The sequence below is a fragment of the Macrotis lagotis genome, chromosome 3 (assembly GCF_037893015.1).
Source record: "Macrotis lagotis isolate mMagLag1 chromosome 3, bilby.v1.9.chrom.fasta, whole genome shotgun sequence".
NCBI lineage: Eukaryota > Metazoa > Chordata > Mammalia > Peramelemorphia > Peramelidae > Macrotis > Macrotis lagotis.
In genome coordinates, this window is record NC_133660.1 from 128642361 (window position 1) to 128665736 (window position 23376).

The 23376-nt window shown below is 36.8% G+C and overlaps 1 protein-coding gene across 3 annotated transcripts in view; it reads left to right on the forward strand.

The window, feature by feature from the left end:
* Positions 1-23376, forward strand: part of RNF150 (ring finger protein 150) — a 329973-nt gene that overhangs the window by 174894 nt on the left and 131703 nt on the right. For 2 of the 3 annotated variants that reach the window (XM_074229254.1, XM_074229256.1), the window contains exon 2: positions 12973-13005. The exons of the other annotated variant lie outside the window; for it this stretch is intronic. In XM_074229254.1, coding sequence (XP_074085355.1) covers positions 12973-13005 — 33 coding nt within the window. The remainder of the gene's footprint in view (positions 1-12972; positions 13006-23376) is intronic. 3 annotated transcript variants of the gene reach the window in all.

Genomic DNA, 23376 nt, shown 5'->3' on the forward strand with positions numbered 1-23376 from the left:
GGCAGTTGAAGATATAGCACTAAAGCTCAGAAGAGAACCTGGGACTGGATATATAGAAATCTGGGAGTCATCTGCAGAGAGGTGATAACTAAACCCAGATCATGGAGCAGATCAGGATCAAGCTAAAAGAATATAAAAAGGGGAGGAAAGAGAACAGAGAAAGTCTTGGTTTATATGCACAGATATAGATGATAAACTAGCAGACTGCAAAGGAGGCATATAAATAGGAGGAGAATCATATTATGAAAACTGGGAGAAAACAGTATATCCATGAGGATAAGTCAAAAAGGATGAGAACTGAGAAATTAAGATTTGACATTTAAGAAATTGTCAGTGACTTTGAAGAGAGAAGTTTCAATTGATTGATGAAACCAAAAAATGATTGAGAATTAGGTAAGTGGAGAGTAAATAGAGGCAGTGCCTAAACTTAGCTTTTTCTAGGAATTTGACTATGAAAAGAATAATTAATAGTACAGTAATTTGAGGGCAATGATGGGGTCCAGTGAATTTTTTTTAAAAAAAACTAGAGGAATGTTTGGAATGTTTGAAGGCAGTTGCTAGATAAAGATAGAAAATTAAGAGGAAGGGGGATGATTTTGTGAGTATTCTCTTACTGAACACAAAAAGAAGATGGCCTTGGAAATGAAAAAAAAAAGGAAGATGATAATATGACCAAAGGGTTTTGAGAAATACCTAATAGAAAATAGCCTCTTGTAGTAAATGTGAAGCAAAGTCTTCTGCAGAAGTTGAGTCAAGGGAGGTGTTTGAGGCTTGGGAAGATTTCTAACAGCCTCTGTAGGGTGTGGGACAGACAATCACAAAGGGAAGAGTAAAAGGATTGTCTTACTTTTCTTCAGAAGTCTTTGTAAGAACCCAATTTCCTGAAGGCAAATAGGCACATACCTTCCAGTCACATAGGACTTCAGAATTATTCCCATCACCCCACCACACCTGTCCAATTCACTGTCAAACTTTTCTTTTACCTCCGGCCAGGCTCCTTGAGTGAGCCAACAGTTCATTCTTGAGTTTAAGTTTGCTATGGTTGCTTGTTCATTTCCTTCTAATGAGGAAGGTTCCCTTTGCCAGGTAATGGGCTTTAAACCTGGAAGTGATTGGTATCCCTGCCAGTGACAACACAATTAATGTTCCTGAACTTCTCCAGAGTGTTTAGCATGACCAACCTGACCCCTCTAGACAGGCAATGAAGGCTAAGTGACTTGCCCAGATCACATAACTAGTAAGTCTAAGACCAGCTATATCATCAACATCATAACAATTTCTTTCATGTTTCTGAGGAAGCAAAAGCTCTTCTGAGAGTAAGATTACAGAATTCTAATTTATTTAAGAAATTATTAAAAATGAACTAGACTCTACACTGTATCAGGAATGCAGGTTAAATGATACAGGAATGCCTTCAATTCTTTGGAGAGTATCAATATATTATTTTTATTCTCTCAAATTTTCATTTAGCTTAGTGGATAGAGGGCAGATGATCCAGGCAAGTTATTTAATCTCTCTCAGCCTCAACTTCCTTATCTGTAACATGCTGATAAGATAATACAAAAGTAGCACAAACCTCAGGATTATTAAAGGTCAGCTGGTGAGAAAATGCCAGCCCTGGACTCATCTTCCTGAGTTCAAGATACTTGCTAACTGTGTGACCCTGGGTAGGTCACTTAATCTTGTTTGCCTCAGTTTCCTCATCTATCCAGATGATCTGGAGAAGGAAATAGAAAACCATTCTATTATCTTTGTCAACAACAGCTCAAATGTTGTCACAAAGAGTAAAAATGAGTGAAAAAAGGCTGAATAACAACAGGATTATAATAATAATAACAAAGCATATTACAAAAATTATTTGCTGCATAAATATTAGCTATGATTACTTGGGTTCCAACTAAAGATTGAAGTAAGAAATTTCATGATTCCTCACAAAGAGTGCTAAAGTCATCTGAACCTCTCTAGATTTCAGCTTCCATAGCTATAAAATGAAGATGTAAAACCAAATGAGTAGTTCTCAGTAGGTCCTCTACCACCCTGGGTGTTACAGGATAATATATTGTTTATTTACTTAATAACCTCTTCCTTTTCCAACTACATATCTATATGAAGTCAAATTTTCTTCAAATACTTGAAACAAGACAACATATCACAAAACAACGATTACAGGAGCAGATATGAGAATCCATCTTTCTCTTATTAAGCCAGACTTAAAAAGAAATTTGCAAAAAATGGTATAATTGTTCCATTCCTTTCTAATTTCTTTGGAAAATTTTTTTTCATAAAAATGTTGTTAGAATATAATAGATTTATTATTGCTATTTAAACTAAATCAATATAAAATAAATGCTCGAATTCATTTATTTTAATTTCTAATACATTAAATATTGATAGAGATAACCCCCCATAAACAAAAGTCCTTTGGGGGAATTTTTTAAGAGTATAAAGGGACCCTTAGATGGAAAAGTTTTAGAATCACTAGTGTGAATGATATCTACTATTCCTGTAATTTAAAATCCTAGAGGCCCATAATTCCAAAGGACTTGTTTCTTGTTGTTTTACCTGTAACTCAATGTTTCCCTCAAGAGGAGATCCCTTCTGTGGCAATGCCCTCACCAAATAGGTCACCTTTGCAATTGTAGTCTTAGAATTGTCTGAAGCCCTGAGAAGTTATGACTTGCTCTGGCGAGTCATGGTTTCTTAGTATTAGACAAGTCCAGGTCTTATAAGACTCAAAAACTAGTTCTTTATTCACTATGCCAAGCTACCTGTATAACTCCTTATTATGGATGTGTATGTTATTTCCTGAATCTCTAGCTATGAATATTTATTTACTCTAGCTAAAACTGAAAGGAGGATTTATTTATTTTTCCATTGTCTTCACCTTATCATGGCCATGCAATTGCTATCTTTTTTTACTTAAGACTGATGAAAGCTAGAAAGCTACATTGGTGGCTTGATATTGATAGCATGGATTTAAGTCCCAATAAATGTTCAAGGTGAAGTTATTAATAATATCCAGACCTCACATGCCTTTATGCACATATGACTCCCAGATCATTATTACCAAATGGGATGAGGGTGGGAGAAAGGGGAAGTGTATATATACATATATATATATATATATATATATATATGTATATATACACATTCTTGATGATGGAATGTGTATATATACATGTGTTTAAAGGAGTAGGCATTCATCATCACTACTATAGCTAAGGAACTGACACCAGTGAGTTAATTATCTTAACAACAGAATTTTGCAGAAAATAAAATAGGCGTATTGTAAGCATCGGGTTGAAGGTTTTTTTCATCCTGTAGCAGCATGGCAACTATTGATTACATGCCACAGACTGACCTGAAGAAACTGGGTTGGAGGAGTCAGGAATTTGACGTACGATTAAAATTCATTTCATAACCATCCAGGGCCATTATAATAGCCATAAGGCTTAAACTCTCTGGACCCCCATTTCCTCTTTTGTCAATCAATAAGCAATCGGTCAGTAAGAGTTTATTTAGTGCCTACTACGTGTCAGCATTGTGATAAGTGCATTTGTAAAACTGACAGATCAAAATGAATGAATGATTGAATGAAAAGCATTTATTCAATCCTTGCTATATTCCAGGCTTGGGAATACACATACAAAAAAAATAAGACAGTTTTGGTCCTAAAGTAAATTATATTCTGATTGGGGAAGACAGCATAGAAAAAGGGTATTTTGGTCTAGGAAGTCAGAGGTGGTAAGTGAGCCCATAGGCTAATTTATTGACATATTCTTTACAGGACTAAAAGTGTTGATTTGATTACTAGCTAGAGAGAGGAAGGAGAAAAGGTCAGGGGAAGGGAAAGAGGCTTCACACACAAAATGACTCTGGTTCTGAATGCATATGGAAATCTCTAACCCCTCATGATCTCAAGGCCCCTGATGACTTCAGGAGTAGAGGTTGAATTCTAGATTTAGGGAATAGAAGGAATTTAAAGCTCTCTAATCCAAATCTATCACTACTGATAAAGAACTTGAGATTCAGAGCCTTTTAAGTGTTTTGTTCCATGAATAGTAAGTAACAGAAACTAGATTTGAACCTACATCCATTAATTCTACATCCAGTTTTATTTCCACTATACCTTGCTAGGACCCTAGGGACGTTAATCTGAGTTCCTTAGTAAAAACAGCTGAAGGAGGCCAACTAAAGATAGCTAAAGGAGCTCATTTTTACCTAACAATCACGATAAACAATCTTCAAAAAGCTTTAAGTATGGGGAGGGCTTTGTCTGAATTATGTCAAACAGCTGTCTTCAAAAATTACTAAATTGATTTCTTAAGCAGTAGTTTTTAGAACAAAAAGATTAATCCCTTAGGAAACTTCTTTTTCTGCCCCCGAGTTGCAGTTTCATTTTTTGTTTCCTGTATTTACCAGACTGAGAATGTGACACAAACCTATTTTTCCTGTCTCCAACTGGTTTAATGCTTAAAAGAAAACCAGAAAGATTTTTCTGGAGTGCTAATGTTGTTCTCTTATTCCAGTAATTGTCGAGACCTTCCCATTCAACTCCCCCTTGCTCTCATTTAGGTCACTGATTTAGAACTAGAAGTCAATATCTAGTCCTCATCCCCATTTACATATGATGATTTGCCCAGTGTCACACAGATACAAAGCCAATATTCAAACCAAGGTCTTCAACACAGGTTTCAGTATTCTATCCATCACACCTTGATTCCCTCTTTCCCTGGTATCAGCAAGCTTGACAGAAAAAGATTTCAGAACCTAAGACTACATGCTCATAATCCTGAACACCATTAGACTGATCCCAGCAAAGTTAATAGTGACCTGTCTTCTTCATTGACTTTATCCCATGGCACATATTTTGTTAATTATGTAGAAAAGGCTAACATATTATGCATTTAAAATACCATCCTAGAAATGAATACTCCTTGAATAATGAGAGTATTTATGGCCCTTATTAAGTTGGCAGGGGAAGAGAGATACAATAGTGAACCCTGATTAACAGGAGTTCAATAAATGTAAATTTGATTGACTCAAGTAAAATTGAAATATAGACTGGTCTAAGAAGCATCAGGTTGGTATAGTCAAGACCAGGATTCTGTTCCTGGCCTTATCAATGACTTGAGCAAGTCACTTCCCAGTTGAAGATCTCAGTCTTTTTTCTATAAAATTGTGGGGACTCAAATGATCTTCCAATGGTGCTGTGGGATTCATACGTTTGTTCCATTTTGTCTGTTAGAATGGCAACATGGAGAAAGTGTCAAATGTAGATATAGAGGAAACCTAGGTTCAAAAGTCCTCAAACTCATTAAAATGTTTCTTGAGACCATGGTACCATATCTGCCCCCCCCCCATTTTTTATCATCTTTAATTAACACAGTGCTTTCCACATAATAAGTACCTAATAAATGCTCTTCACTGGATTGACTGAGTAGCTATGGAACCATGGTCTAATTATTTCAATTCTGGACTTTAATTTCCGCATCAATAAATTGGAGATAATGAGACCTTTGATATCTGCCTTCACAGGATTGTTGTAAACAACAAATCTTAAAGCTTACAGAGATTGGTAGATAATATCAGATAGATAGACAGATGTTCTAGATATTTAAGAAGATAGGGACAGACAGATAAATGCTTTAGATTGACAGATGAACAGAGAGGTGAGCAGATGGATGTATGGATGGACATCAGATAGTATTATGCAGCTCAAAAGTCACAAACTACAAGGATCCTTAAATGGCAGTTGGGCAGGTTTGCATATTTTCTTTTCATACCATAAACAGAACCAGAACTAGGAAAATTAGAGATAGGTTTAGAATCAAGACCTGGGTTCAAATCTCAGCTCTGCCACTTATTATCTGCATGATCTTGGGAAGATCACTTGAATTTTTTAGAACTCAGTTATCTCTTCTGTAAAATAAAGGGATTCAGCTTGAAAACTTCCAAGGTCCCTTCTAGCCTTAAATATGTTTTTAAAAGAAGTGGCAAAAGGGGCAGCTAGGTGACACCAGCCCTGGAGTCAGGAGAATCTGAGTTCAAATTTGACCTTAGAAGCTTAATAATTATGTAGCTGTGTGACCTTGGGCAAGTCACTTAGCCCTACTACCTTGCAAAATAAACCTCAAAAAAAAAAAAGAGCTGTCAAGAGAGGCAGTCACCTAGGAAACAATGAAGTCTATTTTAATATTTATTTTTAATAAGTGTACATTTCCTACTCTTTATAGAATACAATTATTTATTTTGTGATAGTGAGTTGCACACAGGAGAGATGCAATTTTCAAGCTATGTGGTGTGTGTGTGTGTGTGTGTGTGTGTGTGTGTGTGTGTGTGTTGAGGGAGAAGGGTTCCCTCCCAGGCTGTATCCTAAGAAAAATTTGAAAGGAGAGGAGAAGCATCATGGCATTGGAACTAAAATCAGGAAAAACTGAGTTCAAATTCTGCCACAGATATTTATTAGCTGTCTAACTCTGGACAGGTCATTTATTGTCTCTTGGCCTCAGTTTGTTCATCTGTAAATTGGAAATAGAAATAGAATTGACCTCACTGAATTGTGAACTTTAAATGAGAGAGTGGTGCTACCTAAACTTATTTAGTGATCTTTGGCAAGGAAAACAGAGCATATGATATAGGAAGCAAGTCACATCCCGCCCCCCCCCCCCATTAAACTTTCTGTTGGTAGACAGTTTCTTCTACTAAGCTGTCAACAGAAATTTCTTTTTGAGTAACTTTTAGTCAATATATTGATCGTAACCTTAAAAAGCAACAAAACTCAACAACCCACAAAATTCCATAGGGTTATTTGGGAAGATTTTGTTGTTTTTGTACACTGAGTAGTAGCCTATTCACTGATAATCAGTTCTGGAAAGCAGGATACTATAGGGGTCTCTTCTGAGATGTAAAGGTCTCCCAGCACTGGTTGTAGACCTGGAGTGAACAATCACCAATGCTAAGGGCCAAGTAAAATATAGACTCAGATTGATTCTACTAAACCTCTGAAATAAGATGCCTCAGCTCCTGTAGCTGCAGATCGAAGCATTATTCATTCCTATTCTACTCATCCCATTCAGAGTAGAGCAACTGAAGGAAAAGAGTAGAAAAGGTAGAACCAATAAATAATGTCTACCCTATTTTTCTCTCCTCTCTTCTACATATAGTTCTTTTCCTTTTCCTCTCCTTTGTTTTTCATTCCTACCCATTTTCAACTGGTCGTAATATGGGAACAGTGTATTTCAAAATATTTGTTGTATTTATTTAATGAAATATATTTTATGGTCCCTAATTTTCATCTTCAAAATCAAATTGTTTTACATTTTGTGTTCTTCTTTCAAAGGGGAAAAAAGATGCTTTTTACTTCTGCAAGTTTCTAAATTTTACATATTAGTGTCTTTCAAAAGGGGGGGGGGTTGCTAATCCTGTCATAGTCTAAACAGGAGGAAATTTGTTTTCTTTTAAGATCTCTGTTGGGGCGGCTAGGTGGCGCAGTGGATAAAGCACCAGCCCTGGAGTCAGGAGTACCTGGGTTCAAATCCAGTCTCAGACACTTAATAATTACCTAACTGTATGGCCTGCATTTGCCTTGCAAAAAAAAAAAAAAAAACCCTAAAGAAAAGTAAAAAAAAAAATATCTCTGTTATATTGGAACAGATCAACAAGGTAGATGTTTGATAACTTAGATGTCCTAAAAAGGATCCTGAACTCGTTCATCTTTTTGATTTTTATCAACCAATCAATGCTCTTACTTTAATTGGCAGGGCTAAAAGCCATGTGACCCAAAAGCAATGTAAGAATCTTCATAAAGAAGTAGAAGTACATCAACAGGATCATCATCCTAGTAAAAAAAATAAAGACAAACTCTTCCTGGGCTCCAGGTTCCTCTGGATGTCAGATTTACAAGATCTGGATTCATACTGTGCCTCTGTTACAAATGACAGACTTAGCTGCTTTCAGGATCTCAGTTTCTTCATCTGTAAAATAGTCTGAATCCTTGGTTCTTCACTTTTTTTATGTCATGGTCACCTTTGACAGTCTGGTGAAGCCTATGGTCCCCTTTCTCAGGATAATATTTTAAATAAAAAAATAAAATGCATTGGATTATTATTATTATTATTGAAATGAATTTATTGAAAGCAAATATTGAAGAGCATTTTTCAAAATATTAAAAGAACAAGTTCTTGGATCCTGGATTAAGAATCTTTGATAAATGGTCTTTCAAGTGCCTTCCAGTTCTAACTTTTTGTGATTTTCAAGTCATTCCAAAAGGTGTTTTTATTAATTTATTTTTAGAGGATAGAAGGTTGGTCTTGAAATGAGGAAAACGTGGAATCAAGTCTTCCTTTCTAGACATGTGCAATTATTTCAACTTCTCAGTGACCTCAGAAAATTCTCTGGTTACAAGTTGTGTATCTGTTTCTGTGGAGAAAATTTTCAAAATAGAAATTCTCTTCATAGAAGAAATCATAGCAATAGACTTCCCCCTCCTTCTATTACTACTTCCCCCCAAAATAAATTTAAAGAAAAATAACCAAATCAAAGATTTAAAGTATGAAAGATGCAGGACCTTAGAATTGCCTAGTTCAATTCATTTGTGGAAAGTGAGGCCAGAGAGGAGTAGTGACTTGCATAAGGTCATAGAGATCTTAAGTATCAAAATTAGATTTTTTGAACCCTGCTCCTCATACTCCAAATCCATCACTTTTTCTACCATACCTTCATTTCAGATCATATTCACTAGGAAAAAATGAATGCTTGGTCACAAAGAGTTTCATGAAGTCAGGGAGAAAATGTTCATGGGTTGTCCAAGCATGAATAGAAAATGGTTTGGTTTGATTTTGGTAGGAGTTTTTTGTTTGTTTTTGTTTCACTGAATAACTTCTTTTGTAAGCATCAGTAATTCAAATTTAATTCTAAGTTTCTCTGCACAAAGGGCATGGCATGTCTCTGGTTTCAATCTAGGAAGGAAATGTAGAGTTATATTATACTTTCATTTGCATTTTTCCCCCAGAACAAATTACTGATAGCAAATTTTGAAAAAAAAATAATTCTGACACACACATTCTCCCACTCTCCACCTAAGCATCACATTCTTTTTGGTTTTCCCTTCTGATACAGGAAGGCAACTTCCATCAGAGGAGTTTTTTAGGTGGCATCCTTTTAATCATTGTCAAGATCGACAAAGTTAAATTGAGGAAATAAATGGCTGGTTACCTTTACCTAAAGAAGCTAAGTGAGAAGGGTCCATTGTCACTCCTCATAGTAGAAAGGATTCTTGGTGAGGTACCAAGGATCAAGATGGCCTAGATGATCCTTGAAGTTACCTGAAAATATTAAACTCTACATCTCTGTCCCCTCTGGGTCCAGTCAGCACAGACTCTTCTACCTTTGCCCATCTGGCTTCTCTTCATCTTTTTATCTCTCATGATTATTTTAATCTAGACCTTCAAAGCTGTAATTCCCCTAATGGCTACTTCAAAAAGATATAGTAGAGTCTTTGAGTTGCATCACATTCTAACCCTTATCCTACCTTCCCCTCCTCCTCCACTTCCATTCATCTTTTGTGCACATTCTTTAAAATCATTTTTTTAGGTTTTTGTAAGGCAAATGAGGTTAGGTGGCTTGCCCAAGGCCACACAGCTAGGTAATTATTAAGTGTCTGAGACTGGATTTGAACCCAGGTACTCCTGACTCCAAGGCCAGTGCTTTGTCCACTACACCACCTAGCCGCCCCCTTTAACATCCTTTTGATCCTGAAGTTGCCAAACACCATTTTTTTTTGCTATTATTTTGTTTAAAATTTTTGCATCAGTATCCATTAGGGAAACTGGTCTATAATTTTTTTTGTTTTTATTCTTCCTGGTTTAGATACTTAATGTTTGTGTCATAAATAGAATTTGGTAGGGCTCCCTCTCCCATTTTTCCAAATAATTTATATAATATTGGAGTTAATTATTCTTTAAATGTTTGGTAGAATTCACTTGTGTATCCATCTGGCCCTGGAGATTTTTCTTTGATGGCTTCTTAAATTTTTTTCTAAAAAAAGATTATTTAATTATTCTAATCCCTCTTCTCTTAATTACATTTTGGTAAATATTTATATATTTCACTTAGATTCCAACAATATTATTTCAATATAAAAAGAAAAACAGAAAAGACAATTGGAAATGAAACTGTGAACACAATAGTAACAAACCTGCCCTATTTGTCTCTGTCCTTTCTGTATTTTCTGCTATTTTCTTGTCAGTTTTAAAGTCAACTTAAAATTGACTTTTTTTGTTTTCTTTCTTTTGCATCACTATCACTGCTAACTGCTGGCCATCTATCCCTCCTTTCCAATAGAAACCCGCCCTTCTCTCATAAATAAGTATAAGCAAATAAAATAATCAGCACACTATCCAAGTCTGAAAATGTTAATCTTAACTGACACCTTTAGTCCATCACCTTTCTACCAAAAGGTGAAAAAAGCATATTTCATTATAAGCTCCCTGGAGTCATATTTACCCAATATAATAATCTGAAGTCTTTCAAAGTTGTTTACTCCCCCATCCCTATGATTGCAGAAATTTAAATTGTTCTGATTCTGTACTATTTCATGCAAATCTTCAATTCCTCATATTCATCATGTATCGCTCAGTTATGTTGTATTCCATTCCATTTCTATGTCATTTTTTTGCTCAGCCATTCACCAGTTGATAGGCATCCACTTCATTTTCAGTTCTTCGTTTCTACAAAAAATGTTCTAAGAATGTTTGTGTTGATATGAGCACCCTTTCCCTGTGTCTTGGACCTCTTAGAGTATATACCTAATGGAGATATTGTTGGGTGACATCTAATTGTACATTGCATTTAAAGTAGGGCTGGCCAACCTTACTTTTAAAAGTTTTTATTGAAACAATTGACAATGTATTTTGATTTGTCATTTTAGTGAGAGCTCTGCGGTCGCTCAACTTTGTTTACCAAAGCATTTAGTCAACCCACAGGGAGTCGCATAAAATCGCACTGCCGGCCACATTTTGGACAGCTCTGATTTAAAGTATAAAGTCTGAGGGGAAGGGAGTTGCAAAGAAGAGAAGAAATTGCACAAATACATATGATTGTTTGTAAAGATATTGGGAGCCTGATCCTCCCCATAAAAAAGAAGAGAATGGCTTTAAAGATTATGCTAAAAGATATAATGGTTGGGCTTCTATAGGTTCAGAGGGAGGAATGTTTCTCTTGTGTTCAGAGCAAAATAATGCAGTATATTTGTGGGCTGAGATAACTCCCCCCACTCCATCCCCAGCCAAATAGTTAATGTTGTTCTCATTTCTCTGATTGTAATCACTTTGTATATAGTTGTATTTACTGATATGTATACATATATATCCCCCCCTATGGAATATAAGCAGATTGAAGACAGAACATCTCTTATTTTAGTCTTTGTATCCTCCACATCCAACAGAGCCCCTTTAACAGAGTAACTGCTCTAATAACTGCTTGTTGAATTGAACTGAATACTCACCCCATGCTCTCTGGGGTTTCTTTGAATGCTCAGTCTATGATCCAGGATGCCGTATGAACTTTTGCCTAAGAGATAAATTATATAGACACTGGGCTCAAGATCTTGAAGTCATTTTGTAGAGAGTTCGACTTCCTGAGATGGATAGATGATGTTGTTGTCATTTTTGTTGCTGTTATTGTTGATGCTGCTGCTACAGCAAATATTTCCAGAGAGCATTATTGAAAGAAGCCATGATTGCCTCCAGAGCTCAATATGCATATACCTGCACTCCACCAAACTCAAAGCGAGATTTGAACTATAAAAATTACATCCATCTCCTCTCTCTTTGGACTGTTGAGACAATGCTATGATGTTATCATAATTATATATCTGTGCATATGGTTCATGCCAAATATTCCCCTCCTATATAGTTGTTGTTCAGTTGTTTCAGTTGTGTTTGACTCTTCATGACTCCAATTGAGATTTTCTTGGCATTGATACTAGAGTGGCTTACCATTTCCTTCTCCAGCTTATTTTACAGTTGAGGAAACTGAGGCAAATAAGGTTAAGTGACCTGTCTAGTATCACACAATAAATTCTGAGAATAGAGTTGAAATTAGGATTTTCTGACTTCAAAGTCAGTGTTTCATCCTCTGTGCCACCTAGCTGCCCCTTCAATATAGTAGAAGTTTAATAAATTCTTGAATTAATTGATTACTGACAAAACTGTAGGACAGTGGTTCTCAAAGATATTGTATGGAACTGCCCCCAAACCATTGCCATGCTCTTGTCTCCCACAAATTTTATTGAATTAACATAACACTTGCAACCCCTTGATGTGTGCATAAATGAGTCTGGTATGCCTCACTCAAAAAATGATACTGTATCATGGCAAAAAAAAAAAAAAAGTATGAGAACCTCTGATCATTAGAGGAGGCCAGGTAATGAAGTGGCATATTGGCCCTCATGCTAGAAAAACCTGAATTCAATTTAATATTCAGACACTCATTAATTATGGCAAGTCACTTAACCTTTGTCTGCCTTAGTTTCCTTATCTATAAAATGGGAATAGTAATAGCAAAAACCTCCTGGGGTTCTTGTGAGAATAAGCTGAGATAATATTTGTAAAAGCATTTTGCAAACCTTAAAGCACTATATAAAAAGCTGGCTATCATCATCATTATTATTATTATTATTATCATTATCATAATTAACAATACTTATATCCTCAAGGGAAACCTATCAATTGCCAATACTCTCTTTTTTTCTTCTCTTTTTTTAAAGGCTGACTTTAATTCTAAACTTAATAGACACAGATGGAATAGACAAATAAACAAAATAAAATTATTCCATCTGGGAAACTATAAACCACATTATTTGGAACTGGTTAAAAAAGACATGTAGTTTAACTTTAAGAAGATAACAAAAACGTCCTGTTTGCTCTCATCCCTTTCTGATCTCTTTTTCTTCTATGTATTTTTTTTCAGATTTTGTTGCTGTTACTTTTTTACATGATTGCAGTAAGTCTCTATGTTGCTGTTCCAATTCTATTTCTTCTCCCTGCATCACTTCATAGACATCGCCCCATATTTTCATTCTTCATAATTGTCATTTCTTATGGTGCAATTATATTTTGAAGCACAAATTGTTTCTGAATTATGAAGCAAAAATTGTATAAACCAGATCACTATGACTATTTTAGCATAGCAAAGTCTTCTATTCCTTTTTAGGCAGCATGGTACTGTAGAAGGAGCTCTGGCTCTGGAGTTGGAGGGCATGGGTTCAAATCCCACCTCTGATGTTTACCACCTGCTTCACATTGGGCAATTCACTTTTCTTCCCTAGACCTCATTAGTAAATTGAGGGGGGTTGGATAAGTGGGCTCTAAGGTCCCTTTCACTTTTAGATCTATTATCCTATGATAAAGTCTTAGGAGTTAGATCATTGGGTCAAAGGGCCGGATAATTTTTTTAGTTTTTTATTATATATGATTACATTGCTTTCCAAAAAAGATTGCACCAATTCACAGCTCCACCTGCAAAATAATAGTGTGCCTGCTTCTTCACAGCCCTGCCAACATTGAATTTCGTCATTATTAGTGTTCACCAATAAATGGATTTAGAGTGGTACCACAGAGGTTTCATATGTCTTATTACTAGAGGGTTTGAAAATTTTTTTATGTAGTTATTAATCATTTGTGTTTCTTTTGAGTACAATCTTTGATCATTTATCCACCACGGAATAAATTTTCTTCCTAAAAATTTGTGTCAATTTTTATGAACTTTGGCTATCAGATTTTTTTTACTAGAAATATTAATGAAAAAGATTCCCCCTATGCAATTTATTTCTCCTTTTTTATTCAATGGAGTATCAGTATTTCTCCATGTTTAAAATGTTAGTATTCCTTATTATTTAAAAATAATCCATTCTTTCCATAGAAATCCTTCAATTGAGAAAGATGACATACATTACAAGTAGGGGGTCAACCTAGTGTAGTGGATGAGCACAGAAGATGGGACTCAAGAATACCATGTTCTATCCCTAGCTCTACCACTAACTAGCTATGCAAAGAAACACAAGTGACTTTCCATCACTGGATCCCAAATCCTTCATCTGTAAAATGAGGACTTTGGTCTAGATGAGATTCTTGGTCCCTTCCAATTCTTTATTTCTCTGATTCATTAGTTTTAAAACTTATGATCAGTTAATACCAGGAAAGAAAAAAAAGCAAAAAGTCATGTGAATAATGATATATGTATGCTTGAAAATGCTTTCTTTCATTGGCATGCCCATCTTGACATTTGCATAATCACATAATTTCCAGAGCCTGAAGGACCTCAGAGGGCATTTAGTCCAACCCAGACCTGAATAAGTATCTCCTTAACAGCACTCCCAGTGTGTCATCCATTGTTTGCTTGAAGACCACTAGGGAAGGGGTACCTCCCTCTCTCCTGAAGCAGCCCATTCCACTTGGATATATCTCTAAATGAGAGGGAATTTTTCCTTCCTTGTCTCAACCACTTCCACCATTTGTCCAGATCTGTCCTCTAAGACCAAACAGAACAAAGTCTAGTCAATCTTCTGCATGACAAGTTATTTTGTCTACCTTAAGCCTTATCTTCTCTAGACTCTAGAATCCCAATTCCTTTACCAATCCCAGCTTTGAGACTTACTCTGTGACCTTGGACAAGTCACTTAACCTCTATAGAATTCAGTTTCCTCATCTGTAAAATGAAGGGGTTGGGCTAGATGGCCTCTAAGGTCCCTTCCAGCTCTAGATTTATCTTTCTGTTATTCTAGATGACTTCTAAGGTCCCTTCAAGGTCTATCTAAACCTCCGATAGAAAGTACTTAATAAATGCTTGCTGATTGATTATTTGATACTCTGTGATCTTTCCTTTAGACGCTCTCCAGACTATCCATATCCTTTTTAAAATGTTACACTCCTGCCGAGTGTTGTTTTTGCTGTCAGACACTGTCAGTGCATGATTTGTTTTGCTTAAATGTTTTACCTTGTAACAAAGACGTCATGAGGGTGGAAAGTTAATGAAGGTGGTATGAAATGAGGATGGTATGAAAATAAAAGATATCAATCAAACTAAAGTCAAACGACAAACAAAAAAAAAGTTAACTGAGAAAAAAAAACAGTACCAAAACTGAATGCTATCATTTCTATATGGTTTACCCAAAGCAGAATAGAACAGAACTTTGACCTCTCTGGGCCTGGATGGACACCAGATCCTTTTAAAGACTTGTGATAATCTGGTTGGGAAAGATAACATGCATTTTTGTTCATTCAGAAACATAAATATCATTATTACTATTGCAGGATGGAGGGTGGGGGAGAGGAATAAATAAATATTGCAGAAGACATTGATGTCCAACTTTAAAATATAGTTCACTATATAGGCTTGAGACTGTTTTACTTTCCTAATTGAGTTCTTCTTGGCATAATATTAAAATTCATTTGAATTTCCTAGGTAATTATTTACTGATTTCAGGGGAAGGGTGATAGAGGTGGGGTGGGGGGAGAATATTTCCTTCCTGGTCTCTGCTGTTAATTGTCCTTAGACTGCTCTTAAAGTATTTCCTCCTTTTCTAAAAAAAATGGTGAGCCAGTAAGGAAGAATTTGTGCATCAAGTGAAAAAGCAATAAAATGTGATGGTTAAAATATTGATAGTCATTTGCTAATCTGTCCCATAAGGATCTTGTTGATCATGAGCTGATCAGCAAGAGAATCTAGGAGGAATCTGGAGGTAGATTTTCTACCCTGGGTGTAGATTTGGGACAGTAGCTTGGTACCATTGCCCTCAATAGAAAAGGAAGACTTAGGTTGGCTATTTCATAGAACCTAGCATTTCTTTATGTTCCAGCCATTTATTTGTTTGAATTTAGCTTGCTTCTTTTGAACTTATTATGGAAAGGTATCCTTGTTAAGCATTATTTGACCCTCCAAACTTTGATCTGGTCTGTTATTTCCTACCTGCAAATACAAATTGAGTTTGTGGTCATTAACAACTCTGGAAAAGGGGAAAAAAAACAGAAATTAAAAAGGGTTAGTTATTAAAAATCCAGAATCTCCCTGCTGTTAGCCCAGTGGGTCAGGCATTTCACAGTCAGACATCCTCTCTTTCTCTCACAATGATGAACCGTTCTTCTTCAAAACACAGGATAATTAAGTACACACAGAAAATGAGAAAAGATATGTAAAGTTCTTTGGAAACCTTAAAGCATTAGATAAATTCTTGTTAATTATTATTATAAAGTGAGGATTCGTAATATTGGGTCTTACTTTGGAATCCAAAGTGAATTCTTAAATACATCATTTATTTGCTAAGCTTAGTTCTCCCCTAAACCACTGTTTCTCTTTGGAGTGGTCAGTTAGCCTCAGAGGATTCTTAGGTCATTAAGTTATTCATTAGATTTTTAACTTTCATATTCATAACTCCTACCATGGCAGCTGGTGGTACAGTGGATATATCCTAGAGTCAAGAAAACCTGATTTCAAGTCTGTTCTTGCACACTAATTATGTGATTCTGTATGCCTCAGTTTCCTCAACTGTAAAAAAGAGTATAATAGCAATTACATTTCAGGGCTATTGTAAGGATGCAGTGAGATATTTGTAAAAAGTGCCTGGCACCTGGAGAGAGTGTATATGTGTGTGTGTGTATATATATATATATATATATATATATATATATATATATATATACACATATATATATATATATTATAGATAGATAGAGATAGAGATAGATATAGATATAGATATTCTTTTGCCTTCTCCCTTCTCTCTTTCACACTCCATAATGACTGTATTAAATCTGCACCAATCTAGGGAAGGGTAGAGCCTGAAAAAGTGTTATACCTCACCAAAAAGTCTGAATGGTCCTTTCCAGAGCTATAAATAGGCAGGGGCAATCAGGGCTTTGCACCAGAGTGTTGAAATTCATTCAGTGCTCTTATCACCTATACTCTTTCATCAAGTAAACATGACTTAGCTCAGCACCTGGTCAGGTTACATGGTTAAATCAAGAAGCTTCTCAAAAGCAATGCTTCCTCCTTCAGGATATGGCACTCTGAGCTCCCTGGATCAACCTCATTCTGCTTCAACTTGTGCCCCAAAATTTCTTCCCCAATGAAGGTTAAGGTGTGTGTCTCTACTTCAATTTAATCTTACTTGAAGAGTTGATTTAGGAATGCCCAACACAACTTGCATCATTTTCCCCAGGCATAGATATCATTTATGAAAGTTCTACCCTTCTCTAGATTGGTACAGATTCTACTCACAAACCCCAAATTGGTGCCTGAACAGAACAAAGTGAAATGAAAATTATTATGTGATTGTAATTACATGGTAAAAATAATAATGAACAACTTTTTAAAAGATAATAGTTTTACCTCTGTTCAATCATCTGCCAACCCTGGGGAGTAGGTTACAGAAGTATCATCATCTTCCTTTTAAAGATGATGGAAATGATGTTCAGACTTGTCTTATGTTTCAGAGTCAGAACTTGAACTCATGTCTCAATAACAATGTAATGTTCTTTTTTTACTTGGCCATGCTGTATAGTTAGATCATTGGGAAACTGTCTAATTAATCTTTTTTTTTTCTTCTTAGGTTTTTTTTTCCAAGGCAAACGGGGTTAAGTGGCTTGCCCAAGGCCACACTAATTAATCTTTAGTTTATATAGTTACATTGAATAATTCTGATCCCAAAATATCTCTTTGGCCCAAATTGTGTACTTTGGCTATGTTTGTTTATGAAATCAATTATATCTATTCCTCCAAATCTATTGAATCTCAGTATCGCAAGTGACCTGGAAGATAGTCTGGTGCAATGCATGTCAATCCACTTTACTTTGTCCTGCTCTAACCCCCAACTCACTAATCATGTATTGGGGAATAAGTTTTGAACTGACCAGAATCTGATTTATTTGGATAGATTATACCATAACACCCACAACCACTACAACAACAATGATAAATAATTTTATATGGTTCATAACATATGCTAGACATGTACTAACTGCTTTACAATCATTATTTTTTTACTTTTCACAGTAATCCTACAAGGTAGATACTATTATTATTTCCATTTTACAGATGAGGAAACTGAGGCTTATAATGTGATTTGCCCAGGGTCACATGGTCAGAGATTGTGTCTGAGGCCATATCTGAAGTCAGGTCTTCCTGACTTCAATCCCAATCCTCTGTCAGCTGTGCCACACAGGGAACAATTTGCAGGGAAAGGAAACATGCCCCATATCCTGAACCCTGTCCTATATGTCCTAACAGCACCCCAGAAGGCAGGTGAAACACTATCTAAGAGGTTCCAGATCTCATGCCTGGTAGATTTTAGTTTGAACCATTTCCCCTGTGTCTTTCCTTGTCAAGGAGATTTTCTGCATCTTGATATCTCAAAACCAAAATAATTTCCTAGTCTACAGAAGAGACACAAGCTGATACTTAAAATCATTTTTCTATCAACAGAGCATGTGTGAGAACCTATCAGGAGCTTTTGGCTTAGAGAACATCCTAAAAGTAGATATTTACAGAGTACCCAACTTGACAATTTTACCCATGAACTCTATCCCAGTGGTCTCTTACAAGAAAGGAATTATCTAACATGGAATGTGTGTGTCCATTGTACTTATTTACTGGTGCACATATTGTATCCTTCCAAGACAATAAAAGTTCCCTGAGAATAAGAGCTATCTTTATTTTCATCTTTGTATACCCACTGCCTAGCACAGTGTCCAGCAAACAGTAGGCACAAAAGAAGGAGGCTTATTGAACTGAATCAATCAACAAGCATTTATTAAATCCTTACTATGTGCCAATTAGGGGCAGCTAGGTGGTATAGTGGATAGAGCACCAGTCCTGGAGTCAGGAGGACCTGAGATCAAGCATGGCCTTACTAGCTGTGTGACTTCAGTCAAGTCACTTAACCCTCATTGCCTTGCATCCAGGATCAATTCCAATCATCCTGATCCATATCCGGCACTGGACCCAGAAGGTCCCTGAAATCCAATTCACATGCATGTCATGGCACCACTTTCCAGATGTCATGACCTTCATTGAGAATATAATCATCATCATCATCATCATCATCATCATCATCATCATGACTATGTTGCCAAAAAAAAGGGCCTGGGGATACAAAGAAAAAATAAGACAATTCTTGCTCTGAAGAAATCTTATATTCTATCAAGAGAAGCAACGTGTTTATAAAGAATTATATCCAAAATAAATACAAGGTATACAACAGCTATGAGACCAGGAAAAGTTTCATGAAAAAGGTGGTTCTTGGTTCTTGAGCTAAGTTTTGGAGGAAACAAAATATTCTAAGAGACAAGGAAGTGGTAAGAGTACATTGGTGACTATAGAGAAATATCATAGTTTTAGAGATGGAATGGATCTTAGAGGCTTTCTAGCTCAAGCTACCAAACTTTTTATGAATGAGAGAAACAAAGGCAAGGGAGTTTAAACACTTTGCCCAGAGTCATAAATGCAGGTTGAGCCAAGATTTAAACTAATACTCATAACCATGCTAGATTATTATGTGTGAGGAACAGCAAGAGTTAATTTGGTTGGATTGTAGAGTACAAGAAAGGGATAGCTATCTTGCAGCCAGATTATGAAGGCTTTAAATACCAAACACAGGATTTTAAATTTTTGTGCTAAGACAATGGGGAGCTATTTTAGTTCATCAAGAAGGGGAAGGACATGGTCAGACCCATGCTTAAGGAAAATCACTTTGGCAACTGTGTGGAGGATGGATTCAAGAAGGGACAGATTTGAGACAGGGAGACCAATTAGGAGACAATTAGAATTACTCAGGCAAGAAGAAAAAAAAAAGACTTGAACTCTGGTAATGGCTGTCAGGATATAGGTGAGAGAGATGCTGGAGAGAAAGTGCAAGATTTAATGACTGATTGAATGTGTGGACTAATAGACAGTGAGAAGTGGAGGAAAATGCCAAGAATGGTACTTCCCTGGAGAGAAACAGGAAAAGTTTAAATAGTCACTGTAGAGTGATGGGAAGGGTCATTGGTTGGGAGGAAAATAATGAGTTCTGTTTTCGACATGTTGAGTTTGACATTTCTATGGAATTATATAGTTCTAAATTTATATGCAATTGGTGATAAAGGGTAGAAGTTTATGGGAAAGATTAGAGTTGGAGATAGATTTAGAATTCATTAACCATAGTGTTGATAATGAAACCTATGTGAAATGATAAAAATCACCCTGTGAGAGAGTATAAAGAGACAATAGAAGAGGGTCTAGACAGAACCTTAGGTTGTGTCTATAAGAGTTGGGTCTACAATATGGATGGTAATCCAGAAGAGGAGATTGAGAAGGTATAGTTTCACAGATAGGAAAACTAGAATGAACAATGAAAAAAACCTGAGAAAAGAAAATCAAAGAAAAGATGGTGGTCAACTATCAAATGCTGAAACAAAGTCAAGAAGGCAGAGAAAATGAGAAAAGAACAGTTTATCTTGCATTTTAGAGATCATTGGTAAATATGGGGGGGGGATTTTCAGCTAAATTCAAAAAACCAGTATATAGTAGACATAAGATTGCAGCCATTAACTTTCTGGTTTGAACCTCAGTTCTCTATCCTGGACACCATGTGACCTCAGATGCAAAGTTCAAAGTGCATTCAAATGATAGCTATTGTCAATGTGGAGTTACCCCTCTTAAAAATACTCAAAATTCTAGGATGCATGTTGTCATATGAAAATAAATTCTTGTGAATTCGGATAAGTAGTGCTATCCCATAGACCTTTTACTATTTGCACTAATATCAAATAATAGCATTATAAAATTTGTTCTTATAAACAGAACAGTAGCTACCCTGTCATTTTCACATAAGGTTTTCTTTACCTTCAGATATCATGTCTTTTTGAGAAAAATAAAATCATGCCATATGGAAATTGTTTGACTTTTTTTTTTGCAAGGCAAATGGGGTTAAGTGACTTGCCCAAGGCCACACAGCTAGGTAATTATTAAGTGTCTGAGGTCAGATTTGAACTCAGGTACTGGTGACTCCAGGGCTGGTGCTCTATCCACTGTGCCACCTAGCCACCCCCTACCATATGGAAATTGAAAGGAACTTTAGCATTGATATAATTGTAAGGTCACAGAATTAGAGTCAGAAGGGAACTTTTGAAAGGACTGCTTCCCTGTACTTCAGAATCCACAACTGCAAAATGAAGGCCTTGAACTAGATGACTAGGTCCCTTTCAGTTCCAAATCTTTAAATCTCTAAAGCAATGAATTCGGTCAGGAAGGTGGGGCTTCAAACTCAGCTCTAACTTAGTAGCACTCTATACACAATCATAGACAAGACATTTTAATACTGGACACTGGATTTAGACCCAGAGGCTTTGGTTCATCTCCTCTGTCACCTATTTGACTTTGAACAAGTTTCTTAATTTCCAATGTTTCAGTGTGCTTACTTGTTAAAATGAGGAAATTATGCCCTTCAGGCTCTATTGCTTTGACTTCTGATCCTGTGACTGAGTTCTGAAATGCAAGTCATGGTATTTACAGTTCCAATCGAAAATGCTATTATGGAGAAAGCACCTTCTAAATCTTACCAGTTGTTTCTGTAGTCAGGAGACCTGGGTCCAAATCTTGCCCATGATGTAAATAACCTATATGATCTTGGACAAATTGCTAGCCTCTCTGGGCTTCAATTTCCTCTTCTGTAAAAATGAGGACTAGATGATTTCCTAAGTCCCTTCCAGCTCTAGGTCTAAATAGGAACTACTCTTTTAGGATTCCAGCATTTGGTCTATTCTTCCAAGGTTACCAATTCCATCTACACTCTGAGTCTCAGAGAGTGCCACATTACAAAAGTGGAAGAAAGGAGCAGGATTATTGAAAATGGAATTGTACCAGCAAACAGCTGGTTTCCAATTAGATGATGTATGAAACAGTTCTGACTCCCAGCCATTTGTGATGGAGACCTCCAAGATCAGCTTTGTAAATGAGCTTGCATTCATTCATCCAGGCCCTATTGCTCCTCTTGTACACTTGCTACTCTGCAGTGTCCCTTGTCTCTCTTCAGACAGTTGGTAAGCTTGTCTTTTCCCTTAAGCCCTGAAGTCACATCTCCAACAGGGATCATAGCAAACTGTCCTTTCGGTGCTGTGTTTCAAGGGTATAATTTGGTTCCCCCTCCCCCATTCAGTACAGACATTAATGGAGTTTTGATGATGTGCTTATGCCTCATGGGGTTTCAACCCCTCACTCAAAAAGGCCCATGACTTTCAAAGGTGGGCAAGCCAGGGAAAAAGTAGCACCAGAATAGTCTTTAATGAGCTTCTTTCTCCCTTTGATGTAAGCTTGCTCATTCAGGTTCTGCAGGAGCCCCAATCCTTTGTTAGCCACATTGCAGAGTGAGGCAGCTATCCTGTGAATTAAGTGGAAGGGCCCTCCCTAGGTGGATGAATCAGCACTGGGATGACTCAGGAATGCACTGGGGAGCAAGCCATATGGGAGGCAGTGGGAGGTGGTTAATGTGGGAGTGGGGGGAGGAAGGAGAGAGAGACCTGGAAACAAGGAGAGAGGGGTGGGGGAAGAGAGTGGGGGGAGAGGGGGCAGAGAAAGAGAGAGAGAGGAAAAGAGAGAAGGAGAGAGGGAGAGAAAGAGAAAACAAAGAGTAGAGGGAAGGAGAGAGAGACAGATGGAAAGAAATATTCAGAGTGAAGGAGTAAGAGAGAGAAAAGGGGAGAAGGAAAGAGGGAGAGGAAGAGAGAATGAGGGAGGAAAAAAGAAAACAAGACACAAAGAGTGGGGGAAGGAGAGAGAAAGAGACAGGTGGAGAGAAACAGAGAGAAGAGAGTAAAAGAGACACAGAAAGGGGAGGGGAGAGAAAAAGAAGAGAGGGAGGGAGGAAGGAAGAAAGGGAAAGAAGAGAAAGAGAAGGAGGGAGGAAGGAAAGGAGAAAATAAGAGACAAAGGGTGGAGGAAGGAGAGAGAGAGACAGATGGAGGGAAACACACAGAGTGTTGAGGAAGAGGAAGAGATGCATAGAAAGAGGGGGAGAGAGAAGAAGGAAGGAAGGAAGGAAGGAAGGAAGGAAGGAAGGAAGGAAGGAAGGAAGGAAGGAAGGAAGGAAGGAAGGAAGGAAGGAAGGAAGGAAGGAAAGAAGGAAGGAAGGAAGGAAGGAAGGAAGGAAGGAAGGAAGGAAGGAAGGAAGGAAAGGAAAGAAGAAGGAGAGAGAGAGACAGAAAGAGAGGAGAATGGAGGAAAACTAAGAAACAGAGTGGGGGAAGGAGAGAGAGATGGAGAGAAATATGCAGAGTGAAGGGGGAGCAAGAGAGAGACATATAGAGGAGAAAGTGAGAAAAAAGGAAGAGAAGAAATGGGAGG